The following is a 20,392-nucleotide window of genomic DNA, read 5'->3' on the forward strand; positions in this document are numbered from 1 at the left end:
AAGAGAGATGAAAGGCAGGGCTGAGGAGGCAGGGGTGCTGCATGTACAGGGGGAGGGCTGCCAGAAGAGGAAAAAGAGTGTGTGATACAACAGTGGGGTAGGAGAAGCCTGGAAGAAATGCAAATGCAAAGAGATGTAGCTGCTGGTAGCAGAGGTGAAGAAGAGGAAGATGGGGAGTCCTGCTTGAAGCAGATGCCAGCGTGCAAGAAGAGTCAGGAGCAAATTGTTCCTGCAAGAAGGATGACAGAAAGAAAGAGCTGGGCTTTTGTTTTGAGTAAGGAGTGGCAAAGAAGCAGACTGTTGGTGAATTACAGTTCGTGCTGTACTGAGCTGATAGTTATGAAGTGGGTTCACATGGAGTCCTGATAGGAGCATCTGTGGCACCTCCACAGTTTGGGAAGAGGCAGAAGGGAAGATTAGCTTTGCCTAATAGCAAAGGGTCTAATTGCTGTGCATCTCTATTCCACAACCAGAGCACTGGTGGACAAAACTCATTAAGAAGGACAAACCTAGCTTTGGTTGTAGGGACATTCCTGGAGGACAGTTTTTGGAAGGCCATCACCGTCAGCGCAGGTGAGGGGGAGGGCAACCCCTGGGCACGTACAACCAGGATGAGATGTGTCTGGGCTTATGAGGCAGATTCTGCCTGGTCAGACTTGCTCAGCTATTGAGTACTATATATGGTGGTCTCTCACCAGTGGCCAGAGAGGGCTTTTTCTGAAGTGCAAAGAGAGATGCAGGATATTCGTTTTCTTCTTTCTAGCGACTAACAGTAATGACCATCGACTGGAACAGTACCTCCACATCTTTGGAGCAGTGTTTTCTCCCAGGCTGCCATTCCTTTCTTCTTCCTCTCTCTCCTTCCCTTGCTATCTGCCCTGTGTTTCCCAACCTGCTTTCTCCAGTTTATTTTCATCGTCTTATATTCACACCAGACCACAGTGCCTCCAATCTCTGAGTTAGCTCTCCCCCTCCAAGAAGGTCACACAGCTGCTGCTACTTATGCCCTCACAAGGTGTGGCACTTCTTGCTGGGAACATTACTGTCCATCAGCCCATAATTTGGAGCAGATGGACCAAAGAGAGCCCTCTATTTCCCTCATTGGCACTCGTTTCTATAACTTTCTGCTGTGTGATTTCATGGTGTCTCTTAGCAGTGATTTCCACAGGTTAACTAGGTACTCCATGATGGCCTGTGGGGAGGATGAGAAGAGGACAGCCCCTGAGGGTATTTGCTCACTGTCCCGCAGCCACACAGGGTAGATGTGTGGTCCTGAAGTGTCCTAGGAGCTCCTCCATCTCTCTGAGCCCCCCACTGCCACTATGGGCTCCAGCAGCTGTTAAGTCCCACAGCTGCTTCCCTGTGGTGGCTGCACCAAACATGGTTACACCTCCATGCTGCTTTGTGTGGGGAGGGAGCAGCTTGGGGAGTGGGTAGGCCCCCAGTCCTTGCACCCACTGCCCAGGCTGGGAGAAAGTGCAGCAGAGGGTGGGTGGCCATGAAGATGCTCAATCATATGGACCTCTTCTTCCACATTGTTTGCAGCGGGTGATGAAGACGAGGATGAGTCTGGTGAAGAGCGCCTGCCATCCTGTTTCGACATCGTGATGCATTTCTGACCGTCTTCTGGAAGGTGCTGTTTGCCTGCGTGCCCCCACCGAGTACTGCAATGGCTGGGCCTGCTTCGTTGTCTCCATCCTCATCATTGGCATGCTCACAGCTGTCATAGGTGACCTCGCCTCCCACTTCGGCTGCACCCATCGGCCTCTAAGGATTCGGTGACCGCTGTTGTGTTTGTAGCCTTCGGCACCTCTGTACCAGGTGGGGAATCTGCAGGAAGGGTTTGGGGGTGGTCTAGAGGAGACTGGGGTCCATATCCTAGCCTGTCTGGTAGCACAACTGAGCTTCCCATCCCCAGCATGAAAAGGGTTGCCCATTTCTCCTGTTGGACCCTGATGATCCCTCCTTCCCCCGCAGACACGTTTGCCAGCAAAGCTGCAGCCATCCAGGATGTGTATGCCGATGCCTCCATCAGCAACGTCACAGGCAGCAACGCGTCAACGTCTTCCTGGGCATTGGGCTGGCATGGTCGGTGGCGGCAATCTACTGGGCATCGCAGGGCAGGGAGTTCCAAGTGTCAGACCGGCACCCTGGCCTTCTCTGTCACCCTCTTCACCATCTTCGCCTTCATCTGCATCAGTGTTCTCCTCTACCGCCGGCGGCCCCACCTTGGGGGAGAGCTGGGCGGTCCCCGGGGTTGCAAACTGGCCACAACATTGCTCTTTGTCAGCCTGTGGCTGCTGTACATCCTCTTTGCCACCCTGGAGGCCTATTGCTACATCAAGGGGTTTTAGGCGGCGAAGAGACGATGCCGCCAAGGGAGGGACCCCCTCCTCCATTACCTCACCAGACACCGGCCCTAGTTGCACGGATTCAGCAGGAGGGACGGCTGTCAGCCCACAGCCCTGATGGCTGGGTGCCGGGATGGGCAGATCCATCACGGGATGAAAAAGAAATCCACGAAAACCACCCCAAAAATGATGCAAGAGCAAAGAAAGCAACAATGGCAAGCATTTAAATGAACAAAATGAAGTGAACCCAGCCGCTGACCCCAGTCTATGTGACTAAGAAGTCTCAGCCATCTCCCAAGGCCACCTCTCCCACAGGTTTGTTTCCTCTTCTCTGGAGCACCCCTCCACTCCAAGGAGATGCTGTCTTGTTTTTACTCTTTAGGAACTGCAGAAGTCTGATAGGAAATTTATTATTATTTTTTCTTTTGCCTATTGCTTTTTAGTTTGGGGGGGAAAGAGGGCAGCACATGGCTTGATTTTAGTTTATTTTATTTTTATTATTTTCAATTTATTATTATTATTTTTTTTACTACTTAGACAGAAAAATGTTAAAAGTTTAAAATCTAAAGCTTCAAGCTGCCGTCAGTGCTGGAATGGAAGGTGTACTTTTTGAAGCCACAACAGACTCTGACACTGTCAAAGAACTTTTTCTCTCTCACAAGTTTCCTCCCCCGCCTCCATCCATTTCTTTCTTTTTTAAGAGCATCACAGGACTGATATATTTTTAATACAAACACACACACACACACACACACACACACACATACACACATACACACACACACACACCAGTTCAGTGACGAAGGCTGAAGCATGTAGCATCTCAATCACCTGCCTGGGCTAAGACAAAAAAAAAAAAAAAACAGGAGGAAAAAGAAAACCCAACCAACCCTCTAATATAATATGTATCATGTATATTTTGACTATGGTATTTCTCTTTGTATAATTAACTTTGAGCTTGTGTTACTGCAGGAAGAGAAAATGATGCTAATGGGCGAGAGGTAGCAAAATGAACAGCCAAGGGGCCTGGGAGGTGGTGTGGGCTGCCCAAGATGGCAGTGGTGGCATAGCCCTGTCCTGTAGGTCGCACTGGATGTGGGAATGAATCCCACTGAGTAACACGCTGCTCTGGTCTACCAAAGTGAGCAGAAAGGCTCTGCATGTCCTCTTTCAGCAGTGGCCTTTCAGGTTGAGGTTAGGTTTAAATATGCAGGTTGGTGAAGAGGAGGTGGGGGGGTCTCTGTCCCACTCATCACGCCCCCTCATGCTCCATGGAAAGGGCCGGGCTTCAAAGTGCCACCCACCTGCAGTCCTGTGCCAACCCCAGCACATCCCAGGAGAGCAGGCAGGCAGACAGGCACACCCTTTTCATCTGAAGTGCATTTCTTTTTCAGGAAACAAAACAAAAACAAAGCAGGAGTATGTCATGAATTACATCAACGTCTGCAAACCGAAATGTTGGGTTGGTAATAAAATGAAATAAAACTTATACCTATATCTATATAAACAGTTCTATCTATAAACACATTTCTTAACTGAGAGACCTGGAAGATGTTGTTAAAAACTTTGCTTTTTTAGAAGTGTTTCCAAGAGGAAGATAATTTCTTTTATCAAGAAACAGGTGCTGTACAGGGCAATCCGTGACTCCGTTAGCATCACCCAAACCCAGGCAGTCAGCACAGCATGGGCATGAGGGGCTGTCAGCATACTGGAGTGCTTCCTGCTGCCCCAGGACAGGGAGACAGTGGCTGCAGGTGAGGGCAAAGCAGCAGGAGTCAGGCTGTCGTGGATGGAACATGCGTATCATTATAGCAGGTAAAGAGATGAGTGTCACAGTGGTCCTTAAAACACAGATGAAATATTTATTTTCTTACAAAAGGTTTATTGCGTATCTTGCTGTATAAGTGTGTGTAAGCATGAGGCAGAGAAGAAGGATCCATTCTTGTAGGAGCTTTGCAGGTGGAGTGCTCTTCGTGGAAGCCAAAAGGAAGACAGTCTGCTGCCTCTCCTCCTCCCTCTGCAGTGGCTACGTGTGTTGGTCTCTCTGGTCTCTGGCCATCACCCACTGAGCAGCTCCTGCCTGCATTGGGTACCACCTCTGCTGCCACCCAGGCTGGGACCCCAAAGCACAGATGTGCAACATGGAAGGAAAGATGAAAGAAGCCCCCCAGATGATCTCTGTATGTGTGTGTAGGGGTGTTTAAGGTGCAAGGGGATTCTGTTATCATCGCAGTTTTTAATTTGGACGTGTCAAGTCTGTTGAGTTCTCGTTTTAACCATATCAGTTCACCCATTCCTGGCTAAAACCTGGACATGAGGAGCTGCAGTGCTGTTATTCTGTTGCTTGTGCTGTATCGGTCATGTGCTTTTCATCTGCAGCTTTCTTAGGCTCACTCTGTGGGAGGGGGTGCAGGGGGACGAGCATCTGTGACTGCCAGTTAGTTGCATGGTGACTTTGGTGCCCTCTATGCACTGCGGAGATCTGTGCCAAGCTGAAAACTTCAGTGGAGTGTTTCTTTTATTTTTCCTTTTTTACTTCATTAAAAAATATGCAAGCTTAAAAAAAAAAAAAAAAAAAAAGTAAACGTGGTGCCTTGGGGATTTGTTTTTGCTGAGGCTTTTATGTTTTAGTTTTGGTTTGTGTGCTTGCATCTGGGCAGGTGTCTGGACACCATCACTCACTCTACCTGCTTCACTCCCCACCAGCGTCTGGCTTTGCTGGGAGGATCCAGCAGCAGCTCTACCTTTGATGCTTTGCAGAGGGGAAACTTTTGTTGCTCAGTTTTCCTTGTTGCTGCAGAGAAGGCAAAGCCTTTAGCTTCAGTGACTGGGTTTGGGGTGGAGGGTGCTGGAGCTGCCTGCACACCCGGCTCGCTGCCATCACTGCACTGAGGCAGGCCAGCACCCAAAGGATTAGGTCTGGAACCGAAGGATGCTACCCCAGAGAAAGCTGGGCCGAATGAGAGGAGACTGCAGGCATTGGGAATCAGCTACAATACACAGTTAAGAACTGAGTGGCTATTAGAGCTGTTGAGCAAAACCAGGGAGGAGAGCATTTGCAGCTCTTAGCTCAGAGTTTCTTACCTTTTTGGTAGTTACTGTTGTGTTAGTGTCATCAGAACTTTTCTGGACAAGCACAAATTAAAGACAAAAATATTCTGCAATTTACGTTTGCTCTGATCTCACAGCTCATTTATAAGCCACTTGTCCCTGGTATCAGAGGACTCCTCCACTCTTCATCTCAAAGCAGCAACAATGCCTCATCCCACAAGGAGAAGCCACCACCAAACTGCATGTGCCACCACCACGGGCTTCAGTTGCCTTGGCCCACTGCTGTGGTAGGATGATGCCAACTCACATGCCTTCCCCAGCAGAGCACTTTGCTCTGGGAAGGCATCTTGAAGGCTGCTGTAGTACCTCAGCATCAGTGAGATAAAGTGTATAATAATAAAGGTTGAAAAAAACCACTAAAGTCATCAAGTCCAACCATTGACCCATCCCCACTATGCCCACTAACCACATCCCTCAGTGCCACATGTACACATTTCTTGTAACACGTCCAGGGACAGTGACTCCACCACCTCCCTGGACAGACCATCCTCAGTCACCTTTTGAATGTGTGGTGTCACACAGCTGCAGGTGACCCTCATATCATTCACCCAGCATTGCTTTGGGGGTGGGCATGGTGAAATTTCCGGGTTAATTCAGTTGGGGAATTGTCATGGCCATGACCTTGGTGTAAGAACAAGCCCACACAAAAGGGAGCAGCAGTTGCTCATCCCTGGCCACAAACTGAAAAGCACTGTCACCAAGAATAACCTCTGGACTATTGGATGGAAAAAAATGTTTTTAATGACTGTTGTCATAATGTGTGTGTGCCAGAGGCAGCCTGCTTGTTAATAGTGGTGTTATTTGTGACTTACCTTCATAGGGGGGTGGGGACAACGAAGGTCCTCTGAGTATTTAAGTGAGCTATTTACAATATAATACCTAGATAATTAAAACCATGAGTAAATGACTCACCCATATTCACGCCCTGAGGAGTTTTACCCAAAACACACACCCCTCTGCCTTCCCTTCCCCCAGGAGGCCCTACTTTGCCTCAAGAGGTGGCTGGATTGTGTTAGTTTTCCTCAGGAAAACCAAGACATGCCTCCAAGAAATCATGGCTTGAGCTTAGAGGTGGAGCCTGCAGCTATGACATGATGCTGATGAGCTCATCACCTATATCTGAGGATGCACCAATGTCCCATGGTACTATTGTAAATGCCACTTACATGGTGAGCTGAGGGGTAGTTGTAGCTAAAGGAAAACTCATGACTTACCCAATTCATCATTGCTGGGGGTGCACTCAGAGACTGGCCCAGTTTAAAGAATGCAATGAAAAATAACACAGGCCTAGAAAGTTAAATTTAGTATGACATTTAGGTGAATTAAAGAACTAAACCCTTCAAGCAAGACTGTATTCTTTTAGGGTCTAAGTTTTGAAGTTATAAATAAATTCTTGGGATGATCTCTCTGCTGTCTCAGAAAATAGGCTTGCATTACAGGAACACCAGTTGTGTTTTGTGAAAATGACATGCATACAACTTGGGTGCACAGAAAAGATGTAGGAAAAGATCTCAACATTAAAGCTGGAAAGGGGCCTTCAGGTCTCAAGGACACCTCAGCAGGGCATGCTGTAGAGACCACCCCATGGTTGTTCAGTAAGCTTTTAAAAATGTAGCAGAAGTGGACATTGCATACTCCTTTGCTGAAACTCATCCTGTTGATTTGGATGGTTTCTCCAATTTATCAAGCATCCTGGATCTACCCTTTGTAAGTGCGTGCTCATTGCCCCATGCAGCTGGATGCCACCAGGATATTGTATAGCAAAGTAGATTGCTAAAGCTCCTGATGAAAATACTGAATAGACCTGGACCCTGGACAGACACTCAAAAGACTTCCCCGGGAAGCTCTCTGACATTGACACTGAGCTCAGTGTATTGTGAGTCTACATTGCATTTCCTCAGCTCGCCTATGAGAATGTCTTCTGGGACAGTGCCAGAAGCCTTACCAAAGTCAAGATATATCACGTCTAATACTGACCCCAAAGCGATGAGGCCAGTTATCCCTGTCAAAGAATGGAATCAAATTGGCTTGATATGATTTGTCCTCAGCAAAACATCAACAAACCCATTCCAGCCATTTTCCACAAACTTGCACATCTATCTAAGTGATTAGGGAATGACTGTTCAGCACCTCACTCTTAGAAGCTTTCACATAGAGACACCATTGAAATATCAGGCCTGTTAGTTTGTTTTAGTTCATCATCTCTAGTTAGGTGACCTTGTCTTGCCATCCTTAAGTCCTCTGGAAGCTCACATTTTTTACAATGCTCCACAACCCAGCCCACGTGAGTAGGAAAAACTTGGGCCAGTGCTCTGAATTTTCCACAGTGAGCTTCACCTGGTCCTGCTGACATTCTCCTCAATGATCCAAGAACAACTTACCTTGCTCTTTCTCCTCATCAGTTGGGGGCTGGTGCAGCATTATGTTCTTTTCTCCTTAATAAAATTAATTCTGCTAAGAATAGGGTCACAATTAACTTTGTTAAAGTGAATAAAACAAGCTTTAAAGATTTTTTCTTTAAGTGACTGTTTCACATCACCTTCTACGCTATAACATAATTTACCTTCTCCCTCCACCTCTTTTAGATCACGTGTTAGTTAAAGGTATTTTTAGGCTTCAGCCTTTCTGATCTTACACCTGCCTTCTCATGCCATGCCTGTATTCAAAGCCTTCAGTAAACGCTCTTGTTTCAGGTTCTGTGTTTGTTCTTTTCAAGTTTCAGGATGCTGAAGCTCTTCACAGGTGAAGGCCCTTTACTGGTCTCTATGTTCCCTCAATTTCCTGTACAGCACAATAGTTTCTTATTACGACTTTGACCCCAGCCCTTACATCAGTTATCAAATCTCTTTTATCCTTTTAGACAGATATTCAGAGATCCTGCCCCCACCAGCTTCCTGAAATCATTGATATTTGCTATTCTTTCTTTTTGAAGTTGAAGTACTTTAACTCATTTTACACAGGGCTGGTATTCAACTGCATTTCAAGCAGAAAAAGTCTGCAGCAAACACCTGACCACTTGAAAAAATCATAACAGCTCATGAGATGCAATAGTTTGCATTCACATTAGGCTGCAGGTGACCAGATCCAACCTTAGCTACCTCCATGCAGCTGTATCTGTCACAAATGCCAGCTCACAGCTAGAACATCCAAGTCAATTCAGAAATAGCTGCATTTCTTCAGCCAAATATTGTGTCAGCTCTTTTCTGGTGTCGACAAGTCAGAAAGGATCACTTGAGTACTCCTAGCCAAAATCATGTGATAGCAGTGGCACTGCACGCAACGCAAAGCCAGAGTGCTACTCTATAATGGGACACTGGACATTCAGTCACTGCAGTTTCTGCTGCCCAAAGCACAACACTGAGATGCTACAGAACTCATTTCGGCAAACCAAAGATGAAGGTCACACACAGTGCTGAGTCCTTCATCCACATATCAACAATTCATGCATCCTCACAGCAAAGTACGCAGTGAGGCTGTGGTCTGTCTGCCTGGGCTGAGAGCCACAGACCTTCAATCCAGACCCAGCAAGCTGAAAGAACAACACAACATGGATTAAACATTCTTGGTTTCATGGGAGGTGGGGATTTAGGTTTGCATTGCGGCACACAGCACAGAGCTGGTGGTAGTGTCAGAACAAGAGCTAGACACCTCCTGGTGCGCACAGGCAAGGCACTTCTAAAAAGTAAAAACAGCCATTAAAATTTCTTAGTGGACCAGCCCACAGATAGAGAATAGCAAAAAACATCATTACCTGTGGCCCAGTCAGCTGCAGGCTTTCTAGCAAACGCTCCTTAGAAAATACTTGCTTGTTGTAGTCCAAGTTACTGAGGCGCTGTTTTTGAAAACCCAGACGCTTTCCAAGCCAAGGAGCACCCCTTCTGCAGATTAACTTGCATCTGAGGACAACAGCTTTAAGAGTTCCTCCTCATACAAAGTCTCCAACATGAGAACAGGTTAGGAGATGCGAGGCACAATGGCTGTCTTCTGTCTCTGGTTTAGGAGAGGATGCTTTGAGATCACTATTTGCTGTGGTTGCCACCTTCGGAGATCACCTCTGCTCTGTCACTGAATCTTCAGGGTCTTTTGAAGCAGACAGGGCAGATTCTGTCATTAAACCCCAGAGGACAGTACTCTGGTGCATGTTTTAATTCATCCTGGAGGCTTACACACAAGAGAGAAGCATCCTCAAATCTAATCAAAGACTGAGAACTGACTCCGGGAGAAGGAAAGTCTCCTTTCCTCTCTTTTGGCAATACGTAAGTAAAAGAACATCATCTGAAAGAAAGATGAGCTCCAAAAATCAATATTTGACAAGAAACAACCATAAGACATTAGAGCAAAAGTTATCTATTTTATTACAAAACTAAAATCAAACAGATGCCTTTCAGTCTAACAAACAATGCCAGAAATGTGCTGGGGCAGGTTCAGTTCAATACATACTTAGGCCATGGACAGCAGTGCCTTCATAGGAGTGAATCCCACCATAATGCAGCTCCCTCCAAGACACCATGTCCTTGGAGGATCAGCAAAAAAGGATATGGTTTTGCTTCAGGCAGGAAGAACAGATGATTTGCACTGTAGAGCCCTGGTTCTCCTCTGTCACAAGTGTTTTCAGCTGTCATTTAAAGTGGAACTGGAGAGACCCAGGAGGACTTATAGGACGAGGAGAAATAGCCAGGGTCTGTTTCCAAGTACAACTGTGACATACCCTCTGCCCCAGCTTGTGTAGGATGCTACTGATGCAAGGCAAAGCAGAACATGCTTGCCATTGCCAGATAAGGACATTTGGCCTAGCAGCTGGGTGACTGGCAAGAAAAACAACAAGGGATGAGGGGACCTGAAGCATTGCTCTGTTCTGATGAGTACAGACAGTTTGGACAACTCAGTGGATGGATTATATGAATCAGGACCAGTACAGCCTTGTGTAAGCTTTCAACACACAAATCCTGAACAAGTAATCTAACCTGTGTCCAGACTTTATGCAGTCATAGTGGTTGGGTCATGCATGTCAATGTACAGATGCTGCCATAAGCTGCTCAGAGGCCTGTGCAAATCCAAAGTTGTGATGCTGGGAGTTGGACTCCTCCCACAAAACCCTCACTCATCCATTAAATCTGCACTAATATAGCAACATGAATACCCACCAGTACCAAAGCTAACCTTGTTTGATTTCCTTGAACAACTGACTCAATTTTAATTACAAACTACAAGTGAGCACAGGCCTTTTAGACCAGAAGGATGCAAGGATGAGAAAAAGGCCTGCAGAAGGATATTAACGTGACAGGCAGCAGTGCTGGCTGGCTGGTTTACTGACATTTCCAGCATTTCCAGATGAAAAGATGCAATAATTTCTAGCAGCTCTGCTCACCCCTGCAATTCTGTGGGGCACAGCCTGCCCCAGTGGCTGGATGACAGAGCTCCTGTTGACATCCAATTGCCTGGGTTTGCTGGATGTAACTATGCAATTAAAAAAAGAAACAAAATGAAAAAGAAACACACAAGAAAACAACCAGCAGCCAGAGCTTTTACTTTCTAAGACTAGCATATAAAGACAAGGAAAAGTGTTTGTTTTTAATACAGTTGGGTTCGTTCTTTGCTCCTACGATAGGAATAACAAGAGATAGGAACATTTCTAACTATACACTAAACCAAATCATTCCAACACACACAAGATGAGTGCTGGGCATTTTAAAAAGAGAAGATGCAATTGAGAAGTTGGGAGCTTGCAGTCCAGAAAAACACATACATTGTATGTGAGGAACCATAAAGGTTCAAGCTGCAGGATTTGCTCTTGCTAAAGAGAGCTCTTCTATATGCTACGGTGGTGTAATGCACACTTTAGAGATTACCAGAGGTGTTTTCAACCATATAAAACACTTAGTCAGCTTCAGTCTACTTCTCAGGGAAGAGCTGTTATTGCTATCATATGATCATTGGAAAAACACTTGTTATTTTTTCTAATTTTCCATTTTGGCAACAAGGCATTAACTTACTGCATCAGGACAGTCCCGATGTAATGTGTCTATCATCGGGTGATGTGACATGAGGTGCCCGTGTTGCAACATTTATACCAAAGCAGCAAAGCCTTGGGGGACAAGTCCACCTTCTGCAGTAACAACACTTTTACAAGCAATTGCTGGTGTGATCTCATATCAGCGTGGCACAGTGTCATTTCTTACTACTGATTCTGGGTCCAGAAATGAATGGCAAAAGGATTGCCAAGTCTGAAATGAGAAGTTGCTCAGAATTCCTCTAGGAATGGGCAAGTGCCTCTGGAGGTTGGAAACGCACAAAGCAAAGCAAAGCACAGCGTGTCCCATCACACTCTGTCCAAACCCAGGATAGCTGCTCTGCTGACTGCTACATCTGACTGAAGTTAAGTAGGCAGCAAGTTTGGAAAAACTGCAGGTGGTTGAAACAGCTCTTGTGGCCTCCAGGAGCTCCAAGATCTTCAGTTCAAGCCTTTGCTGTTACTGAAATGTGCCCCTAGAGTACAACAGCACAGGGGATAATGATACCAGAGAATCAGGTGTAGTAGGTAACAGAAACTAGACAGGCTGTCCCTGTGCAGAAAGGGAGCCACCAAGACAAGATCAGACATTGCAGGCAATCTTTTACCAGCAAGCATGGCCCAAGCTGCAGAGATGAAACAGAGCAAAGTAAAAGCAGACTCTTGAAAACCAGCAGCATGATCGTGTCTTTCTGCACTGACAAATTTGTTCTTTGCTCTCCATCAAAGTAAGAGGCGATCTGATGCTGCTTTTAGTTGATTCCTCAGTATTTTTTTATCACTTGCATCATAAAGATGAACACTGTGTCAGAAAAGAAGATGCGTGACATCACTGCGCTGATCCTACTAGGGTCTACAGTTTGCATGCCCTTCCAATAGCATTAAATTCCCAGGACATGGAACATCTTTGCTAAGCATGTCTTCTGAGCCTGAATAGCAACGCATTTGCAATTCATTTCTAACCATTTTGCAACAGGTGCAGAAACTATTTCTACATTTCCTTAATACAACCCTTTCCTACCTCTACTCTGAGGAGCTTTGCTGTGAACAGCTCCTGAGGTGAAATCCATGCTCTCTCAGAAGTGCTGACGCCTGTGATTTGCACAGAGCTGCACAGTAATCAAGGAGGGGGTTCTCAAGAAGCATTTAGTATGTGGGGCACTGTGTGTACAGGTCATGCTGATATGCTTACTCCTTCGTGTGTGGGGATGGTAAGAGATCAGTTTGCAACTGAATGATGAATCAGGTGGCAGAAATGAATGCATTATTGTAACCCATTAAAGGCAAAATGTCCCTCTAACCCTAACAGCCTTCAAAAGCAAAGGGAGGAACAGAACAGTGACTCCAACCCCTGTACAAGACAACTGTACAATTTACATACATATTTATATACAGTATATAAAATTCTCTTTCTTTGAGTCCCAGTGAACTCAATTTTAAGTCATCAGTAGCTGTTCCAATATTAGAAAGTCATGATCCTGTTTCCCCCTGCTCTCCAAAGTATTAGATAATGGCATTGAAAAGAAATTAAAAACAAACCCAAACCAATTATTAGAAAGTGCAAACGTTCTGGGTGCCACTTCTGCTACGTTGGATGTTGCTGATGCTGCATGCTTGCTCATAAGAAGCAAGGTGTCCATCTGTCGCTGTATCTTTCCTTCCTTTGGGTCGGCTCCTGCCTTCCCTTCTGTCTTCTGCTGCTGTTACACCAAGCGGCCTACTGAAATGGGTGGGGTGGGCAAAGAAAGAGAAACAAAACAGAAGCAGGGAAAGTGGGGGAAAAAAGGCAAATTAAAAACAATATGGCTCCCAAATGAGGTAAGATACAGTATATAGATTCTGCTGCAAACATGGCCCCGTAAGGCTGAGATCTCAAGTAAGCTGTGAGGCTGAAAACAACACGGGGCTAATGAGACAGCCTTGCTGAAAAAAGTGTTGACTGAGTCACACACAGCCCTAGGGATTGATATATTTTTAAACGTAAACCACCACTTCCCTCTCCCTCCCCGCTCTTGGAAATCGGCAGGCAGGCTGAGCAAAATGCTGGTCTCTCCCTCTGCTCCTCTGCCTGTGATGGCTGATGCAGAATTGCACTTGCTGCATGGCTGCCCTGCCACCAGAGGCCCCAAAGCCAGCTGCTTCCATCCCTTAGCAGGCAAGCAGGAGGCAAACATTCAAGATCTCTCCCAACCTCTGTGACAGCAAAACACAGCAGTTTCCCTGCTTAGCTGTTCTTCAAGACCTGCCCACATCACACACTCTGAAGTCTAACAGAGCTACACTGTCCCAGGGGATGGTGCAAGAATCAGGTGGACACACACACAAAGCTTTTTTTAAGTTCCTCATCAAAGGTTCCTTAAGAATCAAAGCATTTACAGGATTAGAACAAGCGCTCGCTGAGGATTAATTAGAGGGAAAATATGGCAAAGAGAAGGCAGAAGTATGGATCTGATTTTCTAAAAGGAGGGAAGTTACTAGACAGGCCTCACTGGAACCAGTGTGAAACAACATGCCCTACAAAGTGGGGGCAAATATTATTAAATGCAAAATTACTCTGGGCTGTCATAACTGAATCTCATTACAGAGCTCTGCAAAAGGCTCTCACAGTGCTCAATGAATAACATCAGCAGACTGACCTCAGAGTCTAGATGATCTGTCCTACATGAAAGACTATGAGTGACTAGGGAAGAGCTTGAAGCCACAGCACATGATTTTAGCAACACCTCAGCTTTTGGTGGCAAACAAAACTCAATTACATGCTCAGAACTGAAGACACACCAGAAAACATCTCTGTTTCTCACAAGACAAACTGAGACACAACCAATGAAGCTGTGATGCAGCAGGTCTGAAAGGAAAGCAGCAAAAGTTTTTCCTCGCACCTGATGAAAGGGTGCAATTCACTGTCACAAAGTACAGAGGAAAGCGAGCATTAACTGAGACACAGAAGAATATTCATGGGAACTTGTCCATGAAGTAATAAAACATAAATGCAACTAATCACCTACACTGTTGCTCACCAGAAAGACGAGGAGTAAAGCAAGAAGGGTATTCTTGCTGTATCCTATTCCGATTCCTTAGCTACATGCTGTCTGCCACAGCTGAAGACGTGGTACTGGACTTTGAGCTGATGCTGTAGACCTGTATGTTATAATGCTCACACCTCTTAGGAACAACCCTGGCTTCTAGTTATTTGTGAACATATGTTGCTATTTGTGAACAAAGGAGAACAGGGAGAACAAATTTTGGGACACGTGGGTATCACAGACAAAAGAAAAAGTAACAAATATTTTGACAAGATACTCACTGAAAGGGTTAAGGCCTTGTCTTTTTCCACTGGGGAAACTGCTCAGGCTACCTGTAAAATCCAAGAACCACGTTAAATGCAATAATGTCATGGCATGACCAAGGAGCATCCCCATCATCTGCTGCCAGCAGGCAGGCTCCAAGGAGTCCCTCCTTCTCAATCTGCACATAGCAAGTCCTGCCTCTGAAAGATTCACATGCAAGAGTCAGACCTACAACCTTGATAGCGGATGCTAAACATGTGTTATTCTAGTACTTGAACATCACAAGGTCCAGAGGGTTGGTGTGGGTAAAAAGCAACTATTACAAAGTTAAGATCAAGTCTGGAAGGAAGAAAAGGAACGGAAAGATGCAAGCAGTGACACGAACTTTCCCAAAACAGTCTTTGCTATGAAGTAAAAGATCTAAACTCTCATCTGGCAGAAGGGCAGGAACAGACTGCACTGCAATGACTGTCACAAGATAAAGACACATGCACCCCACACCAGATGGAGCTAACAGCAAGCACTTTCGCCTCTACAATAAACCAGTTCCCACCACCTGCTGGGTACTGACAACATAGGGACCATAAGAGCTGAGCACTCCCAAGAGTATGTTTCAGTTCCCACTGGCTTCTAAGTAGGGATTCCAGGCGAGGGCCTCACTAGAAGGGGGACCTCCTGCTCACAGCCAGAAGAATGTTGCCAACCCCAGTTCTGGTCAGGCTGAAATCTTTGATGTGTGTGTGCAGCTGACTTAAGGTGCAAAGTAAGGTATGATTTAACTTGCACCAGTAATTCAGGCACTCACACCTAAAGAACAAAGCAAAGCTGTGTGGAAAGAAGATGAGCAGAACTGTAGCAACAAGGTGGGAGAGCAAGGAAACTGCAGGAAGACAGATGCTGCACCCTGACAAGGAAAAGAGGGAGAGAAAGGCGGCAGCTGCATTTGAAATGGATCACAGAGCAAAATATTTTAGCTTTAAAAACTGTTAATAAGAAGAACTGTATAAACACAGTAAGTGAGTGATTTCAAGGTCCCCAAATGTGAGCCTCATCTCAGCCATCTGCCCTGGCAAGATCAGAGAGACCACTGTTAGCTGATTCCTGTGCCTGCACATAAAAAGCAGGGCTCCATCGCCAAGAGGCAGATTCTTCCAGAGCTAATTGGGACTCACCGAGGGGCCTGGCAATAAAAACACAGTCCATGTAAGAATGGCCACATCCTTGGGTAGCTCTTCCCCTAGAGGGTGCTGCTCTGCCACACATAGCCCTGCTCTGTCATCACCCTTTGCCCTCAGCCTACCTGCAACTAAGGGCCTCACTGCCCAGGGTCTGCACTCACCCCCTCCAGTACTAAAGCTAAGACTAACATGCACTGCTGTGACTGAGACTGCCCGTCTTCAGAAAGATTTGGGAAACAACAGATAAGTGGATCCAAAAGGCCTTCAATGGCTGGGGTTTGTAAGGCTGGACATAACAGACCCTTCCAGCATGATGGCAGTGCTCTGTGCTTTCTGTGGGTTTATTCCCAGATGTGTTAGTGCAGGGAAGCTGACAACTGCCATAAAACTGACCATCTTTCACTCCAAAGGCAGAGAACACTATCTTCAGTCAGTTACTTTCAATATAAAAACAGGCCAGCACACATAGCTATAGAGATGACAAAAACCCCATCAGCATAAAGCTATAATGAGCATAAAGTTAAAAGGAAAGAAAGGAAGGGGTGGGGCAGATGGGTACAGTGGGTAATCTCTAGAGGTCCCTTCCAACCCCTACAATTCTGTGATTCTGTAAATAGAATATACCTGTGAAGCATTTGGGTATTGCAGGGTGACATCCCATCACTAACTGAGTTTCATAATGCAAAGTATTTACTCAGCCTCACAGGTACACTATTTTGAGTAATAATTCTAGCTACAGTATATTTGGCCAGATGTCTCCCAAAAGAAAATGCTCAAGGAAACCCCAACAGTTTTTTATAGGTAGAAGTAATTCCTCTGACTCACTGAGCATACCTATCACTTTTGATGGAGGAGAAACACACTCTCAGGAACCCTATCTCACGTCAAGACAATACAGATGTTCCAGTTGGTACCTTCAGGATTAAAGGAGACAAACTACAGCATCCCTACTGAACCGCAAAGGGGAATATCTGAGCAAAGCAAACAAAACCAAGTACTGAACCAATGGAGCTTGTTTACATCTCAATCCACATCTAATTTCAATTAAATATACTCTGAATTTCAGATCTATTAACTCAGTCACTACCTAAATGTGTTCAGCAAATAGTATCTTACTGATTCCTCATAGCCTCTCAGACTGTCATCAGTTTCCTACTGTCATCAGTTCAGAGGCCTTTCTGAGATGGCTACTCCCTGCTACCTGTTTCCACACAACTGCTTGCCTAAATAACGGAGTATCTTAACCCCCAGAAGCCTCCCAAGCACAAAGAAAATCAGTCACTTCTGCAGGTACTGATCAGAAGGGTCTCAAACGCCACTAAATTAATTCAGCCATTTTAGATTGTCCAGCATTTTTCCTTCTTTATTTGTAGCAGCACCCACAGATTGGGTGACCAAGATTAAGAATCTGCTGAGGAGGGGAGGACAGATATAACTGCATCTCAGACAGATTTGATCCTAACCTGGAAAGTGCTCAAATTCATGCTTGCCATTACGAACACTGCAGATGACTCCTCCCACATAAACCTTCCTTTTACCCATGCATGAGACACTAACACTACCAATTTGGCTATGTCCTGTCCTCCCACCAAGCAACACTATTCCATGTTTGGACTGAACTGATTGCCAAAACACACACACACACACACACACACACACAAAAAAAGCAACACACTAACAAAAATGTAGAAGCCTTTACTTCTGTTTTTCTTATCACGTCAGACTCTACAAAATGTGTATTTAAACTTCATTTTCAAAATCAGTACAGGTGTTCGATTTGCTTAGCAGGAGGCACACTCACCTGGAATGATGACCCACCTCATGCTAGTCCTTACACTGCTCGATTACAACCACAATTTGGAATATTTGAGGCAAGTTCACAAGTGATGAAGTATACCAAGTGGAAAGGATGACTTTCCTTGCCTCCCTCAAGCCCTTCCTCATCCAAATCCAAATCAGAAGAACCTTTCTAACAAGGATTTTGTTGAAACAACCATTTCCATGAATAGTTTCGGATTTATTTGACTGGCAGCTCACAACAGAAACTTCCCAACCAGTGTTTGGCTTGGACCCACAGTGACCTCAACCCAAGCAAGTGTGCAGAGACAGTGGTATAGAGTAAGAAACACAGAGAAGGAATACATGGACTCGCTGGCTGTTTTAAATAGAAGGCAGAGCACATATTATCTACTGCCTCACAAATTCATTAGTCCTTCAAGAAGGTCTACCAGAAACTTGCATACTGTATACTCCACAGTATTTTCACTTGTTTTTTCCTATATGCTCCCTGCACTGGCTCCCTCTACTGCTTGTTAGCCCTCATCATTCTCTAGCCATCCCCAGGTCCCTTCTTAAGAGTTCTTCTACATAACTTATCCATTTTACTTTGATCCTCAAGACCTACCGAGCCTTTTAGTAGGTATGTGGAGCTGTGTGACAAAACAAGGTTGGAGCTGTTTTGCACACAATCATGTCCTCATATAACGGGATAATCAGGAAAGATCAGGCTGTGTGTCAGCAGCCTGGGAATCGGGGACTCACAACATCTCCCTTGCTGCTTACTTTCCTCTTCACCTGAGCTCAAAGATTCTCATTTTCTTCTTTCTCTCCTTTTTTCTCCCCCTTCCATAAAAATTCTGAACAGTCAGTGGGCCAAGGCAGCAGATTCCAGAGAGTCTTATTCCAGGCCAAACAGCAATAAAACTCATTTGGCATATTCTTCTAGTGGGAAGGTAATAAAATTAAGGAATGGGGCTGCTATTTTGGTATGTAATTTCACAGTAAAGTACTAATGACTAAGAAAACAACTTCCACCAAGGTAGGAAAGCTTAAAACTTCTCACAGTTGACAAGTAATGCAATGGCCTTATTATGATAATCAAGATATTTGCAAAGCACCCAGAGAAAGAAGCTTCTCAACACTCAACAGTACTCATTCCTTTCTCATGCATGCAAAACCTGAAGAAAACATTAAGGAAAAGCTAGGACTGGAAAAACAAAGCTAGCCATCCTCCCCAACCGGCATGACAGTTATAACAAGAGCTGTCCACACAACCAAAACACCTGCACAGGAAATTAGTCCCTTGGAATCTCCTTGCTTACCTTCTCCTGCCAGGCAAATCTGCACATAGTCAAAGACTAACTGGGCCAATTGCTCAGTGACTAAACAGGAAGAAGAGCTATTCCTATGCCCCAATTCTCCCCCAGTCTTAAAATGCAATTTAACTCTGAAGAAGTCCAACAGTACAGTCCTGCACTTTCCTTCTGAGTTGTTCTCTCTGCGTCATCCCCCCTCCTGCATGCCGGATTTAGCGATGAAAATAAATATTGTTTCAGTTAGTCAACAGGGCCTCTGGAGAAGGACTGGGTCTGTGCTGCCTCATACATCATCCAGCCTACATGGTTGAGGCAACAGAATATTGTTAGCAGTGTATTACTCAGAGAGGTCCTGAACTGAACTGCAGTTTCTAAGGACTTTTACAGTACAAGGAGGCTTCTGGGTAAGGCTCATCTTTTTGCCCCATACTGATTTAGTTCTTAGCACAAAGGTCTGTGATAAGGACTTTAAGACAGAGCCATAAAAATAATGAACTGCAATTGCATGGCAGGATATTAATCACTCATTTTCTCATGCAAACTGTGGCATTTTTGAATCATCTCAGATAGAACCGATTTCTGAATTTAATGTAACTCTACATCAGACATTTATTCTCACAGAATGGGGAAGGAAAGCCACTTACCTCCTTCCTTGCTAACTCCCAAGCACCCCTTCAGCTCCTGGAGTGAGATAGACTTGTCCTTGTTGAGGTCACAGTAGTCAGTGAAACGTCGAGCGCATTTCTTGGGCTTGGCTTTCTTCTTCACATAACGCTTGAAAGGCTTCAGCTCTCGCTTATTGATGTCATTGCTGCTGTTGTTGTCCAACTGGCTGAAGTACCAATGTACCACTCGCTCCTCCAGTGTGTGGCTGGGGTCTGGCTCGGAGAACCTGCAATAGGGAAAGCAGAGGCCCCCAATAAAGTGGGTTCTCTTACCAACGCTGTCATGAGCATGGATGAGCCACATACTATGGCATATGTAAAGCAGGATAAATACACAAATCTTACAATCTCCTCCTTTTAGCTGAGATCTTTATTGAGAGAGAGAGGAACTATATCTGAAGATGCCACAAGTGGTGGCAAGGGATTCCGGAAGACTGATATCCTCAGTAGCTCTGTCTCTCTTCACACCAGTTGCTGAAACTCTGCCTAATCCCAGAGGACTCCCCTTTGGAGGGCAAAAAGCAGCCTCCATGGTCCTTTTGACCCTTGATTTACCAATGTGAGAGCCACGAATGCCAGCTGCCACGGTAGTTTTTGTGATAGCAACATCTAGGATTCAGAAAGGGAACAAACGTATTTAATGCAAGACACATTCATTATTTGAAAATGTCCTTGGCAAGATGAAACATTCTTGC

The 20,392-nt window shown here is 45.3% G+C and overlaps 2 protein-coding genes across 7 annotated transcripts in view; one reads left to right on the top strand and one right to left on the bottom strand.

The window, feature by feature from the left end:
* Positions 1-4,931, top strand: part of SLC8A3 (solute carrier family 8 member A3) — a 112,496-nt gene extending 107,565 nt beyond the window's left edge. The window contains exons 7-8 of one of the 2 annotated variants that reach the window (XR_004307318.1): positions 1,546-1,821; positions 1,978-4,931. Coding sequence is in view for 1 of the 2 variants with exons in the window: in XM_015864721.2 (XP_015720207.1) it covers positions 2,136-2,354 (219 nt within the window). In the remaining variant the exon portion in view is untranslated. The remainder of the gene's footprint in view (positions 1-1,545; positions 1,822-1,977) is intronic. The other variant, XM_015864721.2, reaches the window with a different exon arrangement.
* Positions 4,932-9,800: 4,869 nt separating this feature from the next.
* The window catches only part of SMOC1 (SPARC related modular calcium binding 1), a 120,516-nt gene continuing 109,924 nt past the window's right edge, over positions 9,801-20,392 (bottom strand). For 3 of the 5 annotated variants that reach the window (XM_015864713.2, XM_015864718.2, XM_015864716.2), the window contains 3 exons: positions 19,677-19,924; positions 14,777-14,827; positions 9,801-13,192 (listed from right to left, as the gene is read on the bottom strand). In XM_015864713.2, the coding sequence (XP_015720199.1) occupies positions 13,176-13,192; positions 14,777-14,827; positions 19,677-19,924 (316 nt within the window). In that variant the 3' untranslated portion in view covers positions 9,801-13,175. The remainder of the gene's footprint in view (positions 13,193-14,776; positions 14,828-19,676; positions 19,925-20,392) is intronic. The other 2 variants (XM_015864715.2, XM_015864717.2) reach the window with 2 other exon arrangements.

Source organism: Coturnix japonica, chromosome 5 (genome assembly GCF_001577835.2).
Source record: "Coturnix japonica isolate 7356 chromosome 5, Coturnix japonica 2.1, whole genome shotgun sequence".
Classification (NCBI taxonomy): Eukaryota; Metazoa; Chordata; class Aves; order Galliformes; family Phasianidae; genus Coturnix; species Coturnix japonica.